Genomic DNA, 24,255 nt, shown 5'->3' with positions numbered 1-24,255 from the left:
GCCAGGTGCGTGATGTTTGCATTTCTGAATTTTTTATTGGTACCATTTCAACAAGCAAGCTCAATCAAGCACAGCTAAAATTTTGAAATGATAATATTTGAACCACTGTCTTGTCCTGTGTGGTGTAAACTTCCCAACATTGTCACATGTTTCCGTTTGGTTCTACATATGATAGATGACATGAGTTGTAATTCCACCCCATATTAAAGGTGATGCTCAGCTCAGGACAGGTACCCTGCAATATGATGATGGAGGGGAGCCCTATTGTCTACACAGAGCTGTTGGGAGTCGTGTTTTAGAAAGGGGTTAACCTCTGTTCTATTCTGTCTTTAAAGAGGAACTATATTCAGGCAAATATCTTCATAGTAGCCCACTAAACTCAGTAATCCTTCATTAAGAGAAGTGGGAAGACAGGATGTTAGGGAAAAAATGTAGATGAGGAAAAAGTGAATAACAAATGAGAAGACACGATCAGACATATACTGTAAAAAAGTTCTGGAAAATAATTAGGTGAGGTCGGCTAGGCAGAGAGTGGTGATGGATAGAGGGGTGGAGGGAGAAGACATGGTAGCTAATATCGAGAAGTATTTATTTCTTCCGTGGGAAAGAGAGGGATTTTATTCTACCAAATTGTTCAAGTAGAAAGGACAAGATAAAAAAGGGCACTTCCAATGGATGTTCCGCTAAATCAATTATCCCATCCACTCAACACTTCAAAAGATGATTTGAACCAAAGCTTACTCTAGCTATCAACTCAGTAATTCTTACTAGACAATAGACAGACTCCCCGAATCCCACTCACATTTCAGTCACTGAATGTTTTAAGACTCCCGAGCATTGCTTCTAAATGTATTTGAAATGTATTCATTGTTGACATTTTCCCAAGTATTTTTTTGTATAAAAAAGTGGTAGTGTCAGTGTTACAGCGTCACATTATTCTGTGTAGTTGAGAGGTAATGTAACAGCCTGTTCTCTTTTCAGTACATCCTGTCTGTCGACAGAGCCAACCTCAACAAAGAACTGTTGTCAGGTAGGAGAATGAAAATCCTTATTCCCATAATGCCTGAGGGGTGTACTTCGATTGAAGAAAAATCTACTCTGGGTTTTCTAAAGCTTGCCAGCTTCAGTTAGATTCACATTCCAGTTTAGGCTTCATCCATACTACAACAGTGTCTATTGCTTATCCAACTGCCGCTAACTCTAGTAGGCTTGGAACTGCGCCTGGATGTCGCACATACCTAGTCGAACGCCAGACTCTTCATTGAGGCAATGCTGAAACATCTATCTATGGGCGAGTCAGTGCCACATTTGTAATTTGTGCCGAAATCAAAATGAAAGAAAAATTAGCTTGCAAATTCAGCAGGCTATGATGTTAAATAGGCTTGTTGAAGTGCGTCTTTATTGTATTACTTATTGTTAACGCCGTCTTTGGTGTGCTTATGAATGCACAAGCACCTTTTTTCCCACTCCTATAGATAAAATAATGCTATTAAGTTATTCACAAGTTTTATGTGAATGAAGTTTCAAATGCATTATGTAACATTATGTAACATTGTCATTTTTTGACACACAACAACACATTTGATTAATAAAATATTTTATTAGTCGTCGTCGTCAAATGAAGGGGATGATGACGCAATCTTTGCGAGACGGAAGAATCTGATTTCATTGGTCTAAGTTAGCCTGCCCGGGAGCATGTTAGTGCTGAAGGATTCGTTGCCATAGTTTTCAGTCTCTCGGTCCCCGCTTTGATGCACCTGTACTGACCTCGCCTTCTGAATGATAGCCCGACAGGATGCTCTCGATTGTGCATCTGTATAGGCTTGTGAGTGATTTTGGTGACAAACCAAATTTCTTCAGCCTCCTGAGGTTGAAGAGGCGCTACTGCACCTTCTTCACCACTCTGTCTGTGTGGGTGGACCATTTCAGCTTGTCCGTGAAGTGTACGCCGAGGGACTTAAAACTTTCCACCTTCTCCACTACTGTCCCATCGATGTGGATAGGGGACTGCTCCCTCTGCTGTTTCCTGAAGTCCACGATCATCTCCTTTGTTTTGTTGACATTAAGTGTGAGTTTTTTTTCCTGACACCACTCTCCGAGAGCCCTCACCTCCTCCCTGTAGGCTGTCTTGTCATTGTTGGTAATCAAGCCATCCACTGTAGTGTCGTCTGCAAACTTGATGATTGAGTTGGAGGCGTGCATGGCCGTGCAGTCATGGGTGAACAGGGAGTACAGGAGAGGGCTGAGAACGCACCCTTGTGGGTCCCCAGTGTTGAGGATCAGCGGGGTGGAGATGTTGTTACCTACCCTCACCACCTGGGGGCGGCCCGTCAGGAAGTCCACGACTCAGTTGCACAGGGTGTGGTTGAGACCCAGGGTCTCGAGCTTAATGACGAGTTTGGAGGGTACTATGGTGTTAAATGCTGAGCTGTAGTCGATGAACAGCATTCTTACATAGGTATTCCTCTTGTCCAGATGGGTTAGGGCAGTGTGCAGTGTGATTGCGATTGCGTCGTCTGTGGACCTATTGGGGTGGAAAGCAAATTGGAGTGGGTCTAGGGTTTCAGGTTGGATGGAGGTGATATGGGCCTTGACTAGTCTCTCAAAGCACTTCATGATGATGGAAGTGAGTGCTACGGGGGTGATAGTCATTTAGCTCAGTTACCTTCGCTTTCTTGGAAACAGGAACAATGGTGGCACTCTTGAAGCATTTGGGAACAGCAGACTGGGATAAGGATTGATTGAATGTGTCCGTAAACACACCAGCCAGCTGGTCTGTGCATGCTCTGAGGCTGGGGATGCCATCTAGGCCGGCAGCCTTTCGAGGGTTAACACGTTTAAATGTTTTACTCACATTGGCTGCAGTGAAGGAGAGCCCACAGGTTTTGGTAGCGGGCCGTGTCAGTGGCACTGTGTTGTCCTCAAAGCGAGCAAAGAAGTTGTTTAGTTTTTCTGTGAGCAAGACATCGTGGTCCGCGACGGGGCTGGTTTTCCTTTTGTAGTCCGTGATTGACTGTAGATCCTGCCACATACCACTCGTGTCTGTGCCGTTGAATTGCGACTCTACTTTGTCTCTATACTGACGCTTAGCTTGTTTGATTACCTTGTGGAGGGAATAGCTACACTGTTTGCATTTGGTCATGTTTCCGGTCACCTTGCCCTGATTAGAAGCAGTGGTTCGCGCTTTCAGTTTTGCGCGAATGCTGCGATCAATCCACAGTGTTGGACGGTGTATACCATGTTTATCCTGTACAACAAATAAACTTGAAATGTAAGGTATTTTTTGACGCCTAAAAATATGTTAAATGAAGCTCCACAGCCTTGGGGTAGAGATAATAGGTTAGTGAGAGCATGATTCGTCTGACTAATGAGACACATAGCGGTTTCTCTTATGGGTTTTCTAATAGTCCATATCAGGGATGGGCAACTGGCAGCGTCCCTCCTTTTGAAGGCCCTTTGATCAGTCTGGGTCTGAACTTACTGTTGCCAGTTAGAATAGTAGAATACACAAGGTGCAATTTAGAAATTTGGTTGTGAATCAGCAGTTTTTCTCTTGTTATGTCAGTCACTGATAGTCAGTCGATTAGCCCATGTCGGCTTACATGTTTTAGATAGCTGGTCACTAAACTAATTCAGCAATATAAACTTGTTATCGTAGTCGATGGCGGCCCCAGTAGATTTTTTTGATCAGTCTCACTCAAATATCATATTAAAAACTGCTAACATTCCTCTCCACACTATTGCAAAATGTGTAAAATTGCATGAAATCTGCTATAAAATTGTGAAATCTTCTCTCCGCCCCATTGCAAAATGTGTAGAATTGCACGGAATTAACAAAACATGGTCCCCAAACCCCCCTAATAACAGCCCTTAGCCATAGTATATTGGCCATACACCACATCCCCTCGTGCCTTATTGCTTAAATGTAGTCAATTCTTGCCCCCCCTTTTTTTGTAAGGTTTTGCCCAATGTTTGCTGTGTCATGCAAGTCTGTTTTTGTAATGTGTTGATCTGTAACTGCAGCGGCAGAGACGTATTCAACCACAAAGCTGAACTTCGCCCACAAACTACTCAACTGGAGCACTGAAACAGGAGCGATGACCTTTCTCAGGTAAATAGTTAGTAATCACACGCACACACACACACACACACACACACACACACACACACACACACACACACACACACACACACACACACACACACACACACACACACACACACACACACACACACATTCTCTCTCTATATATATCTCCCTCTCTTTCTAAAGTGCTCTCTAAAGTTGCCTTGCTCTTGTTTTATTGTTTTTGGTTGGACTTTGTTCCTGCATTTAATTGCATGGTGCCTAGTGTGTGTCCAACACCATATGTGTCATAGGTTCATAATATACGTGTTGCTTTTAAGCCTCTATGCATAACTTTTTTTATTGGTCTGAAATTGGGTAGCCTTGAGGTAATTGTGTCATACAATTTACAACCAAATAAGCAGTAAAACCTCCCTACCGCTGTGAGAATTAGCACTGCTGCACAGTGAATTATTAATTTAGGGCTTATTCACTAACATTCTACCTATTTAAAATGAATTATAAACGGACAACTTTATTGACATTGAAGTTTTTAAATGATCACATTTAATTCAATGATGTTGGTGGTACTGTATGGTGTGTCTTAGGGCTGATGGTGCAAAGGAGGAGATCCAGGCAGACTTGATTGTGGGGTGTGATGGAGCATTCTCTGCCATTCGGAAACAGTTCCTCCGTCAGAGCCGTTTCAACTTCAGTCAGACCTACATCCCCCATGGGTACCTGGAGCTCACCATGCCCCCCATCAATGGAGAGGTTGGTCCTCTGATGCTCAGAACATGGCACAGGATCAGATCAGGGGCCATATTCAAAAACAGTTTCGGAGTAGCAGTGCTAGGATCAGTTTTGCCTTTTAGATAACAATGAATAAAATTATATGGACAGAGGTGACCTGATCCTAGATCAGCACTCCTACTCTAAGTCATTTTTTGAATACAGCCCATGTTTCAAATAGTTTTAAATGTTCTTTCAAAATATTTAAGCTACGCTTCAATGAGCTTTACTGGTGCAATGGAACCAATGCTATAGTCCCAAAAGTGTATTCCCCACCCAACCGCCCCACCAGTATTTGAAATGAAATACTATTTGAACCTAAATCTGAACGGATATGTTTTTATAGTTCATTGTATCAACAGTCTCTGCACACTACCAGTCAGATGCACATTTATTTTAATAACTTATCATTCTGTCAGTCAATCTTCATCAGAGAATGTTCATTGTATCAACATAGTATTTCATTTGTTTGTTCATCTCGTTTGTTGATCAACTTTTGGTTAATGCAATGCTACTGTGTCTGTTGTGTATAATGTGTTTATCTTCTTTATGCTGTTATAATGCCGTCATTTCTTTTACTTTGCTCCCAGTTTGCCATGAAGCCTAATTATCTGCACATATGGCCACGCAACACATTCATGATGATTGCTCTGCCCAACTTGGTGAGTATAAATAGAACACTGTGTTTGTTTACCCTCTTCTACATACTCTATCTATCCTCTCAGCTTCATTATAATGTGCTCTACTTGATAATAGAAGGTAGGTAACTTTAAACATGTTGGAGAGGTGCTTTTGTGAAGTGAATACAGTATAAGAAAATGTCTCTAAAGAGATATAGTGCTTTTTATTAGTCTTGCCCCATCGCTGCAACTTCCCTACGGACTCGGGAGAGATCGAACCCGGATCTGTAGCGACGCCTCAAGCACTGTGATGCATTGCCTTAGACCCCTGCGCCACTCGGGAGGCCTCATACTGCTTTTTCTTTAACCCCCTTACAAACAGGCCCATTTTAACAACATTCTTGCCTGCATGTGCCATGCGCATTATACCGTGCGCATGCCAGCATACCGGAGACAAATGGTAACACTGGTGTGCAGATGTGGGTGAGCGTATATTTTAATAAATCCATTGAATATAAATCCATTATTTCATTTAAGCCGGGTGTATGTTACACGACTTTCAAAGTCCTAACATCACTGAGCCTCTCACATTAAACAACCGTCTTTCCTGTATTTTTTTCTGTATTTTTTTTACTTGCCATTGTAGTGGTGCGCGCACTTAACAATGTGGCACAGACGGTGAGTCACACACTACAAGATTATTCACTTGGACATAAGGATTCTCGATACCACGCTGTCTCGAGGAAACAATGATGTAATGATGTGATTAGATTTAACGTAGCTACAATGAGCTGTGGCTCAAAGCAGCCTCTTAGACGTTTTCAGTCAGACATTCACGCTTGCCGTACAAGAGTTAAAATATAGCCAACATTTTGAATTGAATAACATTGCTTGTGAACACGTTGTCTTTGGCTTTGGTTAAAGGCAAGTATGGCTCCTGCTCGAGATTCTACACATTCTGGGGGATGTGAAACAACGTCATCTCACTGGCTTCTTCCTGGCAAGCTCTCATTGGCTATTGCTGGATAACCATTCTCAAAACTTGTTGTTGCACATCTCACACTACAAGAGCATTGCAGATTTTGTGCAGATTTTGAGCATTAATGACATGTTTGAAAATATCGGGATGTCGGCGACTGCTCAAAGATTAGCTCACTAGCCCTCAGATTGCATCTCTGACCCGCTCACATTAAATGAGCGTTGGTGACGGCCGGGTACCCCGAGTAGGCAACGACACAGGGATTTTTTTCTACCATCTCAAAAGCTTGTCTGGGACAGCAAAATCGAGGCCAAAATCATTGTGTACACCCGGCTTTTTGGCAGGTACTAATAAACATTACAAGACTAATAACATTTATTTTCAGAACAATAGAATTGTATATTGTTAGTTTAATTATGTTACGTCCAAATTAATGGATGTAACACTATTTTGTTCATTAAACAGACAAGACACACCTACCCAATCGTAGTCAACACACATATATTTTGTTGTAAGAATATAATGAAATATATCAGAATAAAATACAAATAATATTTTTCCCCACTTGTGTTATGGAAATGTGTGGAACCGCTGTGTCATGGAAATGTGTGGAGCCGAGTCCAAGCCTCATCTCTTTCTAACCCACTCCTGTTTGTTAGGGAGCAGGCATAGGGTCTTACATTGAGAGTGTCTTCATCATGATTCCAAAAGAAAATAATAGCAATCCTATTTTCAAAAGCATGTGGAACTTGTGTTCATTTTTCACAACCTCCGCAGGCTTTTGGAGTTGCCTATATGCAATCAAGCAAAATAAGAGGCCTACACTTGATTTGGGCTGCATTATGGAATGCTAAATGTTTCCGATAAGTGATAGATGAGCAAATGAATAGATGAGCTATACCACCTCCACTTATTTGACCAGCGGGAAACCAGTTAACCAAATAGCCTATGCAGACGGAGGTTCAGTGAATCGGTGAAGCGGTTTCAGTCGTTGTATTGTTTTTCTTGGTGGCACATTTAAATAAAAGAATGTACGCCTACCACGCTGCACCTTGGTCTCCTTCCGACGACAAACGTTACAATCCAGTTGTGGTTAAGAAAACAGTGCATACTTAGTGGTGGGCTATGCAAAGAGATGGGAGAAGTGACATGCCTCGCAAAGTTTAGAACTGGCAGGAGGATGGTTAACTGGCGCTGCCTAGCAACCATCAAGAGTTTAAGAGTGTAGTGATGCCAATGACGCCTTAGCATTGTGGCTCCATTTACCAAAACTATTTACCAAATGTATATGTCACATTGCAAAACTGGCTAATCACCTGCAGGAGGTCACAGTGTAAACAGGGATATTTGACCCTTGACCTCTGAACATCACTAATCATTAATCCAAGATGGTGTAGCAGTCAGACGTCTTTGTCCTGTCGTGTCCCTTGTATATATCGTTTTACATATTTTTTGTCGCATATCCTTTAAAATATTTTGCTAAACCTCATCATCTAAATACTCTCCTGCAACCCGCCTCACCCAATGTGGCGTGGATCTGCTTTTTTTTCCTAAAGTATTTATATTTACTTCGGATCTGGAATCCCTCAACTGAAGCTAGCCAGCTAACTACCAGATATCAGTCAGCAAACCATTGCCAGCGGTCATCAGCTAACCTTCAGCTCGGAAAGCTCTCGCCAGTTCGAACAACGTGACTCTAACCAGAGCATAACGGACCTGTTATTTTTATCCCCGGATTCCTACCGCAAACTGAACATTTTCATCTGGATCTTCACAACTAGCTAACCGCAATCCCGGATGACTACTCCTGGCTAGCGTTTCCATCCCAGAGCAAGCACCAATTTAGCTTGAAGCTAGCCCGGCCAGGGCTCCTGTGCTACCACCGAAGCATACTCCTGGGCTACAATATCGGCCTGCTAGCTACCTAGAGCAACTTGGAACCCTACTAATTCCACGACTGGTCTATCGACATCACCGCACGAAGAGGCAAAAACAGACTTACCCCCATCGCGACGTCACCCCCCCCAAAGGCTAACTTTCTAGCCCCTGCTATCTGCTTGCTTGCTAACCCGGTCTGCTAACTGCTAAACTGCCGGGCCCTGGTCTGCTAACTGCTAGCTTGCCTGCCCGGTCTGCTAACTGCTAGCCCTTGCAAACTGCTTGCTTGCTAACCCGGTCTGCTAACTGCTAGCTTGCCTGCCCGGTCTGCTAACTGCTAGCCCTTGCTAACTGCTTGCTTGCTAACCCGGTCTGCTAACTGCTAGCTTGCCCTGGTCTACTAGCTGCTGGCTTGTTTAGCTCCGGCCTACTAACTGTTAGATTGTTAGCCTGCTAACTGTCTGAAATCGCCGTGTCCCCAGCCAGCCCAACCACTCACTGGACCCATATGTTCACATGGCTACGCATGCCTCTCTCTAATATCAATATGCCTTGTCCATTACTGTCCCGGTTAGTGATTACTGTCTCACTTCACTGTAGAGCCTCTAGCCCTGCTCAATATGCCTTAACCAACCATGTTGTTCCACCTCCTACATATGCGATGACATCACCTGGTTTAAACATCTCTAGAGACTATATCTCTCTCTTCATTACTCAATGCCTAGGTTTACCTCCAATGTACTCACATCCTACCTTACCTTTGTCTGTACACTATGCCTTGTATCTATGCTATCGTGCCCAGAAACCTGCTCCTTTTACTCTCTGTTCTGAACATGCTAGACGGCCAGTTCGTATAGTCTTTAGTCGTACCTTTATCCTACTTCTCCTCTGTTCCTCTGGTGATGTGGAGGTTAATCCAGATCCTGCAGTGCCTAGCTCCACTCCCACCCCCCAGGTGCTCTCATTTGTTGACTTCTGTAAACGTAAAAGCCTTGGTTTCATGCCCATGTTAACATTAGAAGCGTACTCCCTAAGTTTGTTTTACTCACTGCTTTAGCACACTCTGCCAACCCAGATGTCTTAGCCGTGTCTGAATCCTGGCTTAGGAAAACCACCAAAAACCCTGAAATCTCCATTGCTAACTATAATGTTTTCCGCCAAGATAGAACTGCCAAAGGGGGCGGTGTTGCAATCTACTGCAAAGATAGCCTGCCGAGTTCTGTATTACTTTCTAAGTCTGTACCCAAACAATTTGAGCTTCTACTTCTAAAAATTCACCTTTCCAGAAACAAGTCTCTCACTGTTGCCGCTTGCTATAGACCTCCCTCTGCCCCTAGCTGTGCCCTCGATACTATATGTGAACTGATTGCCCCCCATGTATTTTCTGAGCTCGTGCTACTAGGTGACCTAAACTGGGACATGCTTAACACCCCGGCCATCCTACAAACTAAGCTTGATGCCCTCAATCTCACACAAATGATCAATGAACCTACCAGGTACAACCGCAAATCAGTAAACACGGGCACCCTCATAGATGTCATCCTAACTAATTCGCCCTCCAAATACACCTCTGCTGTTTTCAGTCAAGATCTCAGCGATCACTGCCTCATTGCCTGCATCCGTAATGGGTCTGCGACCAAACGACCACCCCTCATCACTGTCAAACGCTCCCTGAAACACTTCTGCGAGCAGGCCTTTCTAATCGACCTGGCTGGGGTATCCTGGAATGACATTGACCTCATCCTGTCAGTAGATGATGCCTGGCTGTTCTTTAAAAGTGCCTTCCTCACCATCTTAAATAAGCATGCCCCTCTCAAAAAATGTAGAACTAGGAATAGATAAAGTCCTTGGTTCACACCAGACCTGTCTGCCCTTGACCAGCACAAAAACATCAAGTGGCATTCTGCATTAGCATCGAATAGCCCCCGTGATATGCAACTTTTCAGGGAAGTTAGGAACAAATATACACAGGCAGTTAGAAAAGCTAAGGCAAGCTTTTTCAAACAGAATTTTGCATCCTGTAATACTAACTCAAAAAAGTTCTGGGACACTGTAAAGTCCAGGAGGATAAGAGCACCTCCTCCCAGCTGCCCACTGCTCTGAGGCTAGAAAACATTGTCACCACTGATAAATCCACTATAATTGAGAATTTCAATAAGTATTTCTCTACGGCCTGCCATGCTTTCCACATGGCTACCCCTACCCCGGTCAACTGCCCGGCACCCTCCACAGCAACCCGCCAAAGCCCCCACCATTTCTCCTTTACCCAAATCCAGATAGCCGATGTTCTGAAAAGCTGCAAAATCTGGACCCCTACAAATCAGCCAGGTTGGACCTTCTCTTTCTAAAATTATCTGCCGAAATTGTTGCATCCCCTATTACTAGCCTGTTCAACCTCTCTTTCGTATCGTCTGAGATTCCCAAAGATTGGAAAGCTGCCACGGTCATCCCCCTCTTCAAAGGGGGTGACACTCTAGACCCAAACTGCTACAGACGAATATCTATCCTACCCTGTCTTTCTAAGGTCTTCGAAAAACAAGTTAACAAACAGATTACTGACCATTTCGAATCCCACCATACCTTCTCCGCTATGCAATCTGGTTTCAGAGCTGTTCATGGGTGCACCTCAGCCATGTTCAAGGTTCTAAACGACATCATAACCGCCATCGATAAGAGACATTACTGTGCAGCCGTCTTCATCGACCTGGCCAAGGCTTTCGACTCTGCCAATCACAACATTCTTATTGGCAGACTCGACAGCCTTGGTTTCTCAAACTACTTCTCTGATAGAGTTCAGTGTGTCAAATCGGAGGGCCTGTTGTCTGGACCTCTGGCAGTCTCTATGGGTGTGCCACAGGGTTCAATTCTTGGGCCGACTCTCTTTTCTGTATACATCAATGATGTTGCTCTTGCTGCTGGTGATTCTCTGATCCACCTCTACGCAGACGACACCATTTTGTATACTTCTGGCCCATCCTTGGACACTGTGTTAACTAACCTCCAGACGAGCTTCAATGCCATACAACTCTCCTTCCGTGGCCTCCAACTACTCTTAAACGCAAGTAAAACTAAATGCATGCTTTTCAATCGATCGCTGCCCGTACCTGCTCGCCCGTCCAGCATCACTACTCTGGACGGCTCTGACTTAGAATATGTGGACAACTACAAATACCTGGGTGTCTGGTTAGACTGTAAACTCTCCTTCCAGACTCACATTAAGTATCTCCAATCCAAAATTAAATCTAGAATCGGCTTCCTATATCGCAACAAAGCATCCTTCACTCATGCTGCCAAACATACCCTCGTAAAACTGACCAACCTACCGATCCTCGACTTCGGTGATGTCATCTATAAAATAGCCTCCAACACTCTACTCAACAAACTGGCTGCAGTCTATCACAGTGCCATCCGTTTTGTCACCAAAGCCCCATACACTACCCACCATTGCGACCTGTACGCTCTCGTTGGTTGGCCCTCGCTTCATACTCGTCGCCAAACCCACTGGCTACAGGTTATCTACAAGTCTCTGCTAGGTAAAGCCACGCCTTATCTCAGCTCACTGGTCACCATAGCAGCACCCACTCGTACCACGCGCTCCAGCAGGTATATTTCACTGGTCACCCCCAAAGCCAATTCCTCCTTTGGTCGTCTTTCCTTCCAGTTCTCTGTTGCCCATGACTGGAACGAATTGCAAAAATCTCTGAAGCTGGAGACTCACATCTCCCTCACTAGCTTTAAGCACCAGCTGTCAGAGCCATTTACAGATCACTGCACCTGTACTTAGCCTATCTGTAAACAACCCATCCATCTACCTACCTGATCCCCATACTGGTATTTATTTATTTATTTAGCTCCTTTGTACCCCAGTATCTCTACCTGCACATTCATCTTCTGCCGCTCTACCATTCCAGTGTTTAATTGCTATATTGTAATTACTTAAGAGGGGCGGCAGGGTAGCCTAGTGGTTAGAGCATTGGCCTAGTAACCGAAAGGTTGCAAGTTCAAATCCCCGAGCTGACAAGGTACAAAATCTGTCGTTCTGCCCCTGAACAGGCAGTTAACCCACTGTTCCTAGGCCGTCATTGAAAATAAGAATTTGTTCTTAACTGACTTGCCTAGTAAAATAAAGGTAAAAATAAAAAAACTTTGCCACCATGGCCTATTTATTTCCTTAACTTACCTAATTTGCACTCACTGTACGTTTTCTTTTCTTTTGTTCTACTGTATTATTGACTGTATGTTTTGTTTATTCCATGTGTAGTAACTCTGTTGTTGTATGTGTCGAATTGCTATGCTTTATCTTGGCCAGGTCGCAGTTGCAAATGAGAACTTGTTCTCAACTAGCCTACCTGGTTAAATAAAGGTGAAATAAAAATAAATAAAAAATCATTCTCCTGGTCCAGATCTATACATTCACTTTATCTCAAATAAACTTTTATCCACTAAACTTTTTCACCAACATCTTCACTTCTCAATTACTCTGGGTCCCACAGGTCGAGCCCTACTTTTTAACAGAGGTGAACGCTCCCACAAAATGTCAGCAAAGCATTTATAGCAGATAGGCAGTAATCCCACCTCTCAGCCTCCACCGCTGCTACTATTAATACCATTATTAAAGTTCTGGCCTATTCAGCGAAAGAGGAACAGCTGTTCTGTTTGAGTGTAGCCAGGTTAATGCACCTAATTCAAGGGTACATTAGCACTGTCACTCAGTACAGCTCAAGGGTACATTCGCACTGTCACTCAGTACAGCTCAAGGGTGCATTGGGAGGATGGTGAAAAATGCATTGCATTGCAAAAATGCATTGCATTGCCGCCAAGGTAGCGACACTCCTAGGACTTCTAGGATAGGCTGGCCTGCTAACACACCCACCATTACCATCTCGCTGCGCCACATCCATTAGTTCGTGTGAAGCATCCATTTGTTAGGCTTACTGCATTAATCTCCATACTGTTTGTTCTCAGGACAAGACTTTCACCTGCACACTCTTCATGCCGTTTGACGAGTTTGAAAATGTCACCACGGGCGACCAGGTCATTGAGTTCTTCCAGAAATACTTTCCCGACGCCATCCCACTAATAGGAGCGTAAGTGACTTTCCCCTCCCCGTGTCCCTCCATCCCTCCATCTATCCTCCTTTCTATCCCTTTATCCCTCCGGCCCACTTACATTTTTTTATTGCATCAGGGCAGGTCAAACCACATCCATCATCTCGAGGGTGAAGTTACTGACCCACCATTACATAGCCTGGAGAGCTGAGTTTTTTATTGTGCTGAACAGAATGTTGCAGCTGAGGTGTGTAACTCTGTATAGGTCTTTTCAGGGTTGACTTGACTTGAAAGGCAGCAGGAGAAACAGCTTAAATGCTGTTTGGTTTTAGATCCCCCCCACCCGCTGTCTAAATCCACAGTTAAATTATGTAATTTCTTTTGAAATAAAGAATGTTACACCTACAATATAACACAACTAGCTGATGTGTTTGTTTTTTAATCCTAGCTGCCCTCCTCTGCCAATGCAAGGCCGGAGAGTATGACCATATTCTTCTCTCATTAGATACAATTGTTGAAAAGAGCGCATGGATAAGGTCCTGCAGTGTAGCTGTATAAGAAATCAGCATGTACCATACACTATGCATATCAATGTCATAGCGGTCATTGTGTGTCTCTCTGCTACCCTCTTTCACAGGGATGCTCTTAAGAGGGATTATTTCCGTCTACCAGCCCAGGCCATGGTGTCCGTGAAGTGCTCTCCATATCACCTTAGTGATAAGTGTGTCCTTATGGGGGATGCAGCCCACGCTGTGGTGCCATTCTACGGACAGGGGATGAACGCAGTAAGTCGAAGTATATGCAGTATATACAGAGGGGAACAGCAAGAGGGGGAGGAGGATGGAAGATATGAGACCTGCGCGGTCCTGTGTGGCTCAGTTACGAGCATGGCGCTAGCAAGGTCATAGGGCCAAGGTCATGGTTTCACTGTGTCTCTTAGCACATACAGTGCCTTAAAGAAGTAAAAACAGAAAGTGTTCACACCCCTTTGCTTTTTTCAAAATGTTTGTCTTACAGCCTAAATTCAAAATTGATTCAATTCTTAATTTTTTGTCACCGGCTTACACACAATACCCCATAATGTCAAAGTGGAAGTATGTTTTTACTTATTTATTAAAAATTAAAAGCTGAAATATCTTGAGTCAATAAGTATTCAACTCCTTTGTTATGGCAAGCCTAAATAAGCCAATATTCAACCACAAAGACCAGGGAGGTTTTCCAATAAATTGCAAAGAAGGGAACCTATTAGTAGATGATTGACACTTTGGATGGTGTATCTATACACCCAGTCACTATAAACATACAGGCTTCCTTCCTAGCTCAGTTGCCGGACAGGAAGGAAACCAATATGTAAAGGAGATATGTCCGTATTTAATTTTCAATACTTTTGCAAAAATTTCTAAAAACATGTTTTCTATTTGTTATTATGGGGTATTGTGTGTCGATCGGTGAGAAAAATAGTCGATTTTGAATTCAGGCTATAACCGAATGAAATGTGGAAAAAAGTCATGGATACTTTTTGAAGGCACTGTACATACGCAGCAGGGGTGCCTGTTTCTGTCCCGAGTACACCCCCTGGACAGGACACACATTATTATTCTTATTATAAAATATGACACCTTGATTTAATGTCATTTCCAAAATATTGTTGATTCAACGTCATTTGAAACAAATAGTTAACTAAGCTTATTTCCAGGGCTTTGAAGACTGCCTTGTTTTCAACGAAATCATGGACCAGCTCAACGAAGATTTCAGTGAGTGAACACACTGCACATTACAGACGGCACAGCAAATGTACTTTGGCAGCTAGAGGACCATAGCATTCAAATCCATTTCCCCTGACGTCAAAGTACTTCTACAACAACCAGCTAAAGGGAGTTGTTTTGTTGGTGGAGCTGAATATACATGTTTCATTTCATGTACCTGTGTGTGTCTGTGGATGTTGGGAAAAGATATAATATACTTTATATATTTTATTATATTCATTCTGGTTCTTTCAGGTGCTGTTCTGCCTGAGTACACTCGAGTCCGAGTCCCAGACGACCATGCCATCGCAGACCTGGCCATGTACAACTACGTCGAAGTAATTGAGTACCCATTTAGCTTAGTACAAGATCCATTACCAGGGTCTTATTCATCAGGGCAGACGTTTTCAAACATTTTGCAACAGAAACGGAAATTACCATTTCTTATTGGGCAAGTCCAAGTAGCTACTCCCTGTTTCAGTATGTTTTCAACGGTTTGGTGCCTAATGAATACAACCCAGTTTTGCCAGGCACAGTACAACTACAGTGATCAAACTATACAAATCAAATGTTATTTGCCACATGCGCCAAATACAACCTTACCGTGAAATGCTTACTTACAAGCCCTTAACCAACAATGACGTTTTAATGAGGCTATATACAGGGGGTACCAGTACTGAGCCAATGTGTTGGGGTGCAGGTTAGTCGAGGTCATTTGTACATGTAGGTCAGGGTAAAGTGACTATGCATAGATAGTAAACAGCGAGTAGCATCAGTGTATAAACAAAGGGGGGGTTGTCAATGCAAATAGTCCGGGTGGCCATTTGATGAATTGTTCAGCAGTCTTATGGCTTGGGGTAGAAGCTGTTAAGGAGCCTTTTGAACCTAGACTTGGTGCTCCGGTACCGCTTGCCGTGCGGTAGCAGAGATAACAGTCTATGACTTGGGTGACTGGAGTCTTTGACTATTTTGGGGGGTTTTCCTCTGACACCGCCTAGTATATAGGTCCTGGATGGCAGGAAACTTGCCCCTGTGATGTATTGGACCGCACGCACTACCCTCTGTAGCATACAAGGTGGTGATGCAACCTGTCAGGATGCTCTCAATGGTGCAGCTGTAGAACTTATTGAGGATCTGTGGACCCATGTCAAATCTTTTCAGTCTCCTGAGGGGGAAAAGGCGTTGTCGCGACCTGTTCACGACTTTCTTGGTGTGTTTGGACCATGATAGTTTGTTGGTGATGTGGACACCAAAACTCTCAACACGCTCCACTACAGCCCCGTCGATGTGAATGGGGGCTTGTTCGGCCCTCCTTTTCTCGTAGTCCACGATCATCTCCTTTGTCTTGCTCACGTTGAGGGAGGGGTTGAGTTCCTGGCACCACACTGCCAGTTCTCTGACTTCCTCCCTATAGGCTGTCTCATCGTTGTCGGTGATCAGGACTACCACCGTTGTTTCGTCAGCAAACTTAATGATGGTGTTGGAGTTGTGCTTGGCCAAGCAGTCGTGGGTGAACAGGGAGTACAGGAGGGGACTAAGCACGCACCTCTGAGCACGCACGCCTGATTTCAGCGACACTGGATCTGGAGAACTCTATGATGAAAAAGCTCCGTTTAGATAATGTAGCCATGGTGTCAACCATTTTAATCAATGAAAGAGATAATGTGAGCTGAACATCATATCTGTAATAGGTTATCTACTTAGCTTGGCCTCTGTCTGCATCAATCAATAGCTTTAACGGCCATTCTCATCGATTCAACATCATTTCTCAAAGACGGCTTATACAGTGTGTGATTTAATAGATGGATTAATCTGTATAATCTCCAACATTTAGTGATGCCACACTGAATGAATTAGTGGCACCAAGAAGACAAGATAACACTAAGACCAAAACCAAAGGTTCTCTGAATCCCATGTGATTTGCAGCCTCGGTTATGACAATTATTGCCATCTAATTAGCATCAAGGATTACTGTCTTCCAAGATGTTCAGAGAGACTGTCCACAGGCACAGCAGAGGGGTGTACAAACATTTCCCTCTACTTGGGCAGAGGTTGGGGAGATTGAGTTGATTGAGTCCGGAGTAATTGACAGCAGGCGAGCTGCCAATGCGACATCACATGCTGACAGGAAGCAGGCTCTCACTAAATGCCCATCCTTTAATTCATCCTTCTGTGCACAAAGACGGTAATTGGCCTTAAGTGTTACCCTCCCCTTGTATACTGCCACATTAGCCGTGTAGCCATTCTTCCCCGAGATCGCACGTGACACACACAGCCGCAGCACCTTGGCAAGACTCCATTAGAACCATAACAACACCTGATTACAGAGCTAAATGTAGCCTTCACTCTATAGATATAATTAAGAAAATTGGCACCCAATGCCCCTTTTAATGAGCTTGTTTGATCATGGTGTTTGTGGAGGTGAAATGTTAAAAAGGGCAGGTAATGCATGTCAAAGTGGTGGGTATATGGTCATTTTGAAAATGACATGTATTACAGGAGAAATAATGGGGTTTTCAGTATGATGGGTACATGTAATGAATCGGATTCATCCAGAGCACAGGTGGCTCGATTTGCTGACAGATGTATTTTGTATCTTTTTTTAGATGCGGTCACATGTCAATTCCAAATGGTTCCTGTTCCGAAAATACGTAGACAATTTCCTCCACATGATTATGCCAAGGACAGTAATCCCCTTATATACCATGGCAAGTTTTTTCGTAATACATTTCTCTCCAATTGATAGTACATTTAATACGATTTTAAGTTTTCATTACTGTGAAGGATTCTAAAAGTCTATTTCTGTGTGTTTCTATATTTGTTTCTCTTAATGTCTCTCGGTGTTTCACCATTCCCTGTTCCCAGGTTACATTTACTAGGACAAGGTACCATGAGGCAGTAAAACGCTGGCACTGGCAAGACAAAGTAAGAAATGACATTGTACATTCTTCATTGGGTCTTTGAGTGCATGCATTTAGAAGGTTCTTTGTGTGCCCTTTCTGACATTTTGAAACTGCGCAATCCATTAACCTACAGTACTACTGCTTTTACAAAAATCTTTTCAAAAGCAAGGTCAGAAAAGGGGAATTGATTCTAACCAGAGGGACACAGCGCTTTTCTAGTTGCAACCAAAAAGAAGATGTAGTTCCCTGTCTGACAAAGAGATGTTGGTATGGTGGTTGGCCATGATGATTTGTAGGGGTTGAGGTTACTCGTCGAGCCTGTTGGCCCTGGCACTGCCTCAAATTGTCTGACCTGGCGTCTTTGAGGACATGTCATCTATTTAATAAAGAGAATAACAAATGGATGTGGGGGGTTCGTCAAAACATTTCTGAAGTACAGACTGAAAGGCATGTGTCAGTGAAGGGAGAGATGCAAAGAAAGAGAAAATTGTTGGCTTTGAGAACATCATGCACAGCACATCAATGTAACTTGCAAAAGGATGGAGGGATTTTGCAATGAATACTGAAATCTATTTGAAAATCGAAATTATTTTTTTTGTTTGATTTTATTTCATATTGGCTTTTAGACAATAGCCATAGACAAAAGGTTTGGAGATGGTTTGGAAATGACATAATATATGTCTAATATAATATATTATATAGACAGAAGCATGTATGTTCTGCGAAATATATTCCCAAATAAATGTATCCTCTAATATTTGATTTAGTCTGTTATGCTGTGTGCACTGAACTGACTCGCGTGATTGTTGCTGACACTCCGATGTTCAGATGAAGGGAATGAAGTAGTCTATAATGTGCACCACCACAGTGCTCAACTCAAACAGCGGTGTGTAGCCTACTGTAGCTTCTCAAGGAAGTTGGGAGGGCCATTTGAGGGAAGCATGTATTCTGACCAATGACGTACACTGAGCATACAAAACATTAAGAACACGTTCTCTTTCCATGACATAGACTGAGCATGTGAATCCAGGTGAAGCTATGATCCTATCAAATGTTAAATCCCCGTCAAATCAGTGTAGATAAAGCTAAGACAGGTTAAAGAATCATTTTTAAGCCTCGAGTCAATTGAGCAATTGAGACATGGATTGTGTATTTGTGCCATTCAGAGGGTGAATAGGCAAGACAAACAATGTATGCCTTTGAACATTGCACCGGTTTGTGTCAAGAACTGCAACGCTGCTGGGTTTTTCACGCTCAACACTTTCCTGTGTGTATCAAGAATTGTCCACCACCCAAAGGATATCCAGCCAACTTGACACAACCTTGAGAAGCATTAGACTCAACATGGGCCAGCATCCCCGTGGAATACTTTTGACACGTTTAGAGTCCATACCCCGACTAATTGAGGCTGTTCTGAGGGCAAAAGAGCGGGGGTACAACTCAATATTAGGAAGTTGTTCCTCATGTTTGCTATACTCAATGTATATAAACCATGGATTGTTGATGCTATGTATTGGCCATTGAGAGGCTTTCTACAGTATTTCAATTAAAAGGACAAAATTACGTTTTAAGTATTGTATTTTTTTTTGTAGTGGGGACAGTAACATTAGTAATCTCATTATACTTTAAGGATTTAAAAAAAAAATATATATATAAAATATATATAAAATATATATATATATATATATATATATATATATATTTTTTTTTTTTAATGTTTAGCTCACATAATATAATTGAAACATATGCATTCAGGTGTGTCCAATATAATACATGTTGTAAAAATGAATGTAGACATTAATAAATACATTTCTATAGCTTCCCAAATATATTTTACAACAGTGGGGGAGTGCCAAGATGGAGGCAAGGTTGATTCGACTCAGCGCCCCTTACTAGTCATCTAGTGTATACATAAATCATTGATTCTGACAAGCAGTCAATGCACAACAATTCTTAATGCAATAGCAGGAAAACACTCTTAAAACTTCTTATGGCTGCAGGGGCACTATTGAGTAGCTTGGATGAAAGGTGCCCAGAGTAAACGGCCTGCTCCTCAGTCTCAGTTGCTAATACAGTGCCTTGCGAAAGTATTCGGCCCCCTTGAACTTTGAGACCTTTTGCCACATTTCAGGCTTCAAACATAAAGATATAAAACTGTATTTTTTTGTGAAAAATCAACAACAAGTGGGACACAATCATGAAGTGGAACGACATTTATTGGATATTTCAAACTTTTTTAACAAATCAAAAACTGAAAAATTGGGAGTGCAAAATTATTCAGCCCCTTTACTTTCAGTGCAGCAAACTCTCTCCAGAAGTTCAGTGAGGATCTCTGAATGATCCAATGTTGACCTAAATGACTAATGGTGATAAATACAATCCACCTGTGTGTAATCAAGTTTCCGTATAAATGCACCTGCACTGTGATAGTCTCAGAGGTCCGTTAAAAGCGCAGAGAGCATCATGAAGAACAAGGAACACACCAGGCAGGTCCGAGATACTGTTGTGAAGAAGTTTAAAGCCGGATTTGGTTACAAAAATATTTCCCAAGCTTTAAACAACCCAAGGAGCACTGTGCAAGCGATAATATTGAAATGGAAGGAGTATCGGACCACTGCAAATCTACCAAGACCTGGCCGTCCCTCTAAAATTTCAGCTCATACAAGGAGAAGACTGATCAGATATGCAGCCAAGAGGCCCATGATCACTCTGGATGAACTGCAGAGATCTACAGCTGAGGTGGAAGACTCTGTCCATAGGACAACAATCAGTCGTATATTGCACAAATCTGGCCTTTATGGAAGAGTGGCAAGAAGAAAGCCATTTCTTAAAGATATCCATAAAAAGTGTTGTTTAAAGTTTGCCACAAGCCACCTGGGAGACACACCAAACATGTGGAAGAAGGTGCTCTGGTCAGATGAAACCAAAATTGAACTTTTTGGCAACGAGGAATGGGAAAAAATTTCTCTCGATGTGCAAAACTGATAGAGACATACCCCAAGCGACTTACAGCTGTAATCGCAGCAAAAGGTGGCGCTACAAAGTATTAACTTAAGGGGGCTGAATAATTTTGCACGCCCAATTTTTCAGTTTTTGATTTGTTAAAAAAGTTTGAAATATCCAATAAATGTCGTTCCACTTCATGATTGTGTCCCACTGGTTGTTGATTCTTCACAAAAAAATACAGTTTTATATCTTTATGTTTGAAGCCTGAAATGTGGCAAAAGGTCTCAAAGTTCAAGGGGGCCGAATACTTTCGCAAGGCACTGTATATGCATACTATTATTAGTATTGGATAGAAAACACTCGTTTCTGAACGTTTCTGACGTTTCTGAAACTGTTTGAATGATGTCTGTGAGTATAACAGAACTCATATGGCAGGCAAGAACCTGAGAAGAAATCCAAACAGGAAGTGAGAAATCTGAGGTTGATATATTTTCAAACCATTGCCTATTGAAATCCCTGTTAGATATGAATGAAGATTCACTTCCTAGAGCTTCCACTAGATGTCAACCATCTATTGAAATGTGAATGAGGCTTCTACTGTGTTGTGGGACGGAATAAGAACAGAATGCATCAGACTACTGGCAGAGATCCAGTTCCAGGTCACGCGCATAGCACATGTTATCTGCCTGCGTTCCGTTCCTCCCAAAGACACAAAGGAATTCTCCGGTTGGAACTTTATTGAAGATATATGTTAAAAACATCTTAATGATTGATTCTGTACTTAGTTTGAAATGTTTCTTCGACCTGTAATATAACTTTTTGAAGATTTTGTCCGCAAAAATGGTCGAGCAGCACCAGCGTTTGGATAGGTGTACCAAACGCGCTAACAAAAGTAGCTAATTGGACATAAATAACGGACATTATTGAACAAATCAAGCATTTATTGTGGACCTGGGATTCCTGGGAGTGCATTCTGATGAAGATCATCAAAGGTAAGGGAATATTTAGCATGTAATTTATGGTTTATGTTGACTACAACATGGCGGCTAATTTGACTATTGTTCTCAGCGCCGTCTCAGATTATTGCATGGTTTGCTTTTTCCGTAAAGTTTTTTTGAAATCTGACACAGCGGTTGCATTAAGGACAGGTATATCTATAATTCCATGTGTATAACTTGTATTATCATCTACATTTATGATGCATATTTCTGCTGAATCGATGTGGCTATGCAAAATCACTGTATGTTTTTGGAACTAGTAAATGTAACGCGCCAATATAAACTCAGATTTTCTTATATAAATATGAACTTTATCAAACAAAACATACATGTATTGTGTAACATGAAGTCCTATGAGTGTCATCTGATGAAGATCATCAAAGGTTAGTGATTCATTTTATCTCTATTTGTGCTTTTTGTGACTCCTCTCTTTGGCTGGGAAAATGGCTGTTTTTATTGTGGTTTGGTGGTGACCTAACATAATTGTTTGTGGTGCTTTCGCTGAAAAGCATATTTGAAATCGGACACTGTGGTGAGGTTAACAAGACTACCCTTAAAACGGTATAAGATACATGTATGTTTGAGAAATTTTAATTATGAGATTTCTGTTTTGAATTTGGCGCCCTGCACTTTCACTGGCTGTTGTCATATCATCCCGTTAACAGGATTGCAGCCCAAACAGTTCATGCAAAAGCAGTTTTGGAACATTTATTTTGAAAGCAGTTTTGACCTTTAGTTAAAAAGAGAGGCAGATCCCAGTTTTCCATTGCTACCACATGTATTTCTCTACTCCTTTTAATTGCGTGCCTGGCATTGTTTTTCAAATGCAGTTCAAGCATGATTTACCTGCAGCTGTGCAACAGAGCTCTTAAAGGGGCAATGGCAGCCTACTTTGTAATAGAAACCCATTTTTCCCACCAGTGAATAATAATTCATAATAATTTATATATTCATATTGAAAAGAATGATTATTAATAATAACAACCAGGATGTTGTGTCCAATAGGGTAAATGCAGATGGACAAACCCCATGATTCAGCCTGTAAATTTTATAACCACTATGCTGCCTCAGTTGGGCAACAGGTGATAATGCTTATTGCTAATAGCACATCTGATAATATAGACCATGCATAGGCTATATACAGTTGAAGTCCGAAGTTTACATACACTTAGGTTGGAGTCATTAAAACTCGTTTTTCAACCACTCCACACATTTCTTGTCGGTTAGGACATCTACTTTGTGCATGACACAAGTAATTTTTCCAACAATTGTTTACACAGATTGTTTCACTTATAATTCACTGTATCACAATTCCAGTGGTTCAGAAGTTTACATATGCTAAGTTGACTGTGCCTTTAAACAGCTTGGAAAATTCCAGAAAATTATGTCATGGCTTTAGAAGCTTCTGATAGGCTAATTGACATCATTTGAGTCAATTGGAGGTGTACCTGTGGATGTATTTCAACGCCAACCTTAAACTCAGTGCCTCTTTGCTTGACATCATGGGAAAATCAAAAGAAATCAGCCAAGACCTCTGAAAATTGGAGACCTCCACAAGTTTGGTTCATCCTTGGGAGCCATGGGACCACGCAGCCGTCACACTGCTCAGGAAGGAGACGTGTTCTGTCTCCTAGAGATGAACGTACTTTGGTGCGAAAAGTGCAAATCAATCCCAGAACAACAGCAAAGGACCTTGTGAAGATGCTGGAGGAAACAGGTACAAAGTATCTATATCCACAGTAAAACGAGTCTTATATACACATAACCCGAAAGGCTGCTCAGCAAGGAAGAAGCCACTGCTCCAAAACCGCAATAAAAAAAGTCAGACTACAGTTTGCAACTGCACATGGGGACAAAGATCGTACTTTTTGGAGAAATGTCCTCTGGTCTGATGAAACAAAAATATAACTGTATGGCCATAATGACCATCGTTACGTTTGGAGGAAAAAGGGGGATGCTTGCAAGCTGAAGACACCATCCCAACCATGAAGCACAGGGGTGGCAGCAACATGTTGTGGGGGTGTTTTGCTGCAGTAGGGGCTGGTGCACTTCACAAAATAGATGGCATCATGAGGTAGGAAAATGATATGGATATATTGAAGCAACATCTCAAGACATCAGTCAGGAAGTTAAAGCTTGGTCACAAATGGGTCTTCCAAATGGACAATGACCCCAAGCATACTTCCAAAGTTGTGGCAAAATGGCTTAAGGACAACAAAGTCAAGGTATTGGAGTGGCCATCACAAAGCCCTGACCTCAATCCTATAGAAAATGTGTGGG

At 42.3% G+C, this 24,255-nt stretch overlaps 1 protein-coding gene across 1 annotated transcript in view; it reads left to right on the top strand.

Moving 5' to 3' along the window:
- The window catches only part of LOC139381087 (kynurenine 3-monooxygenase-like), a 36,806-nt gene that overhangs the window by 9,071 nt on the left and 3,480 nt on the right, over window positions 1-24,255 (top strand). Inside the window, exons 5-14 of the mRNA XM_071124340.1 lie at window positions 982-1,030; window positions 4,024-4,111; window positions 4,675-4,840; window positions 5,449-5,520; window positions 13,301-13,422; window positions 14,021-14,168; window positions 15,080-15,137; window positions 15,384-15,466; window positions 17,735-17,836; window positions 17,994-18,053. Coding sequence (XP_070980441.1) covers window positions 982-1,030; window positions 4,024-4,111; window positions 4,675-4,840; window positions 5,449-5,520; window positions 13,301-13,422; window positions 14,021-14,168; window positions 15,080-15,137; window positions 15,384-15,466; window positions 17,735-17,836; window positions 17,994-18,053 — 948 coding nt within the window. The remainder of the gene's footprint in view (window positions 1-981; window positions 1,031-4,023; window positions 4,112-4,674; window positions 4,841-5,448; window positions 5,521-13,300; window positions 13,423-14,020; window positions 14,169-15,079; window positions 15,138-15,383; window positions 15,467-17,734; window positions 17,837-17,993; window positions 18,054-24,255) is intronic.

This window comes from Oncorhynchus clarkii, chromosome 23 (assembly GCF_045791955.1).
Source record: "Oncorhynchus clarkii lewisi isolate Uvic-CL-2024 chromosome 23, UVic_Ocla_1.0, whole genome shotgun sequence".
NCBI lineage: Eukaryota > Metazoa > Chordata > Actinopteri > Salmoniformes > Salmonidae > Oncorhynchus > Oncorhynchus clarkii.
This window is presented reverse-complemented; position numbering and strand designations above follow the sequence as displayed.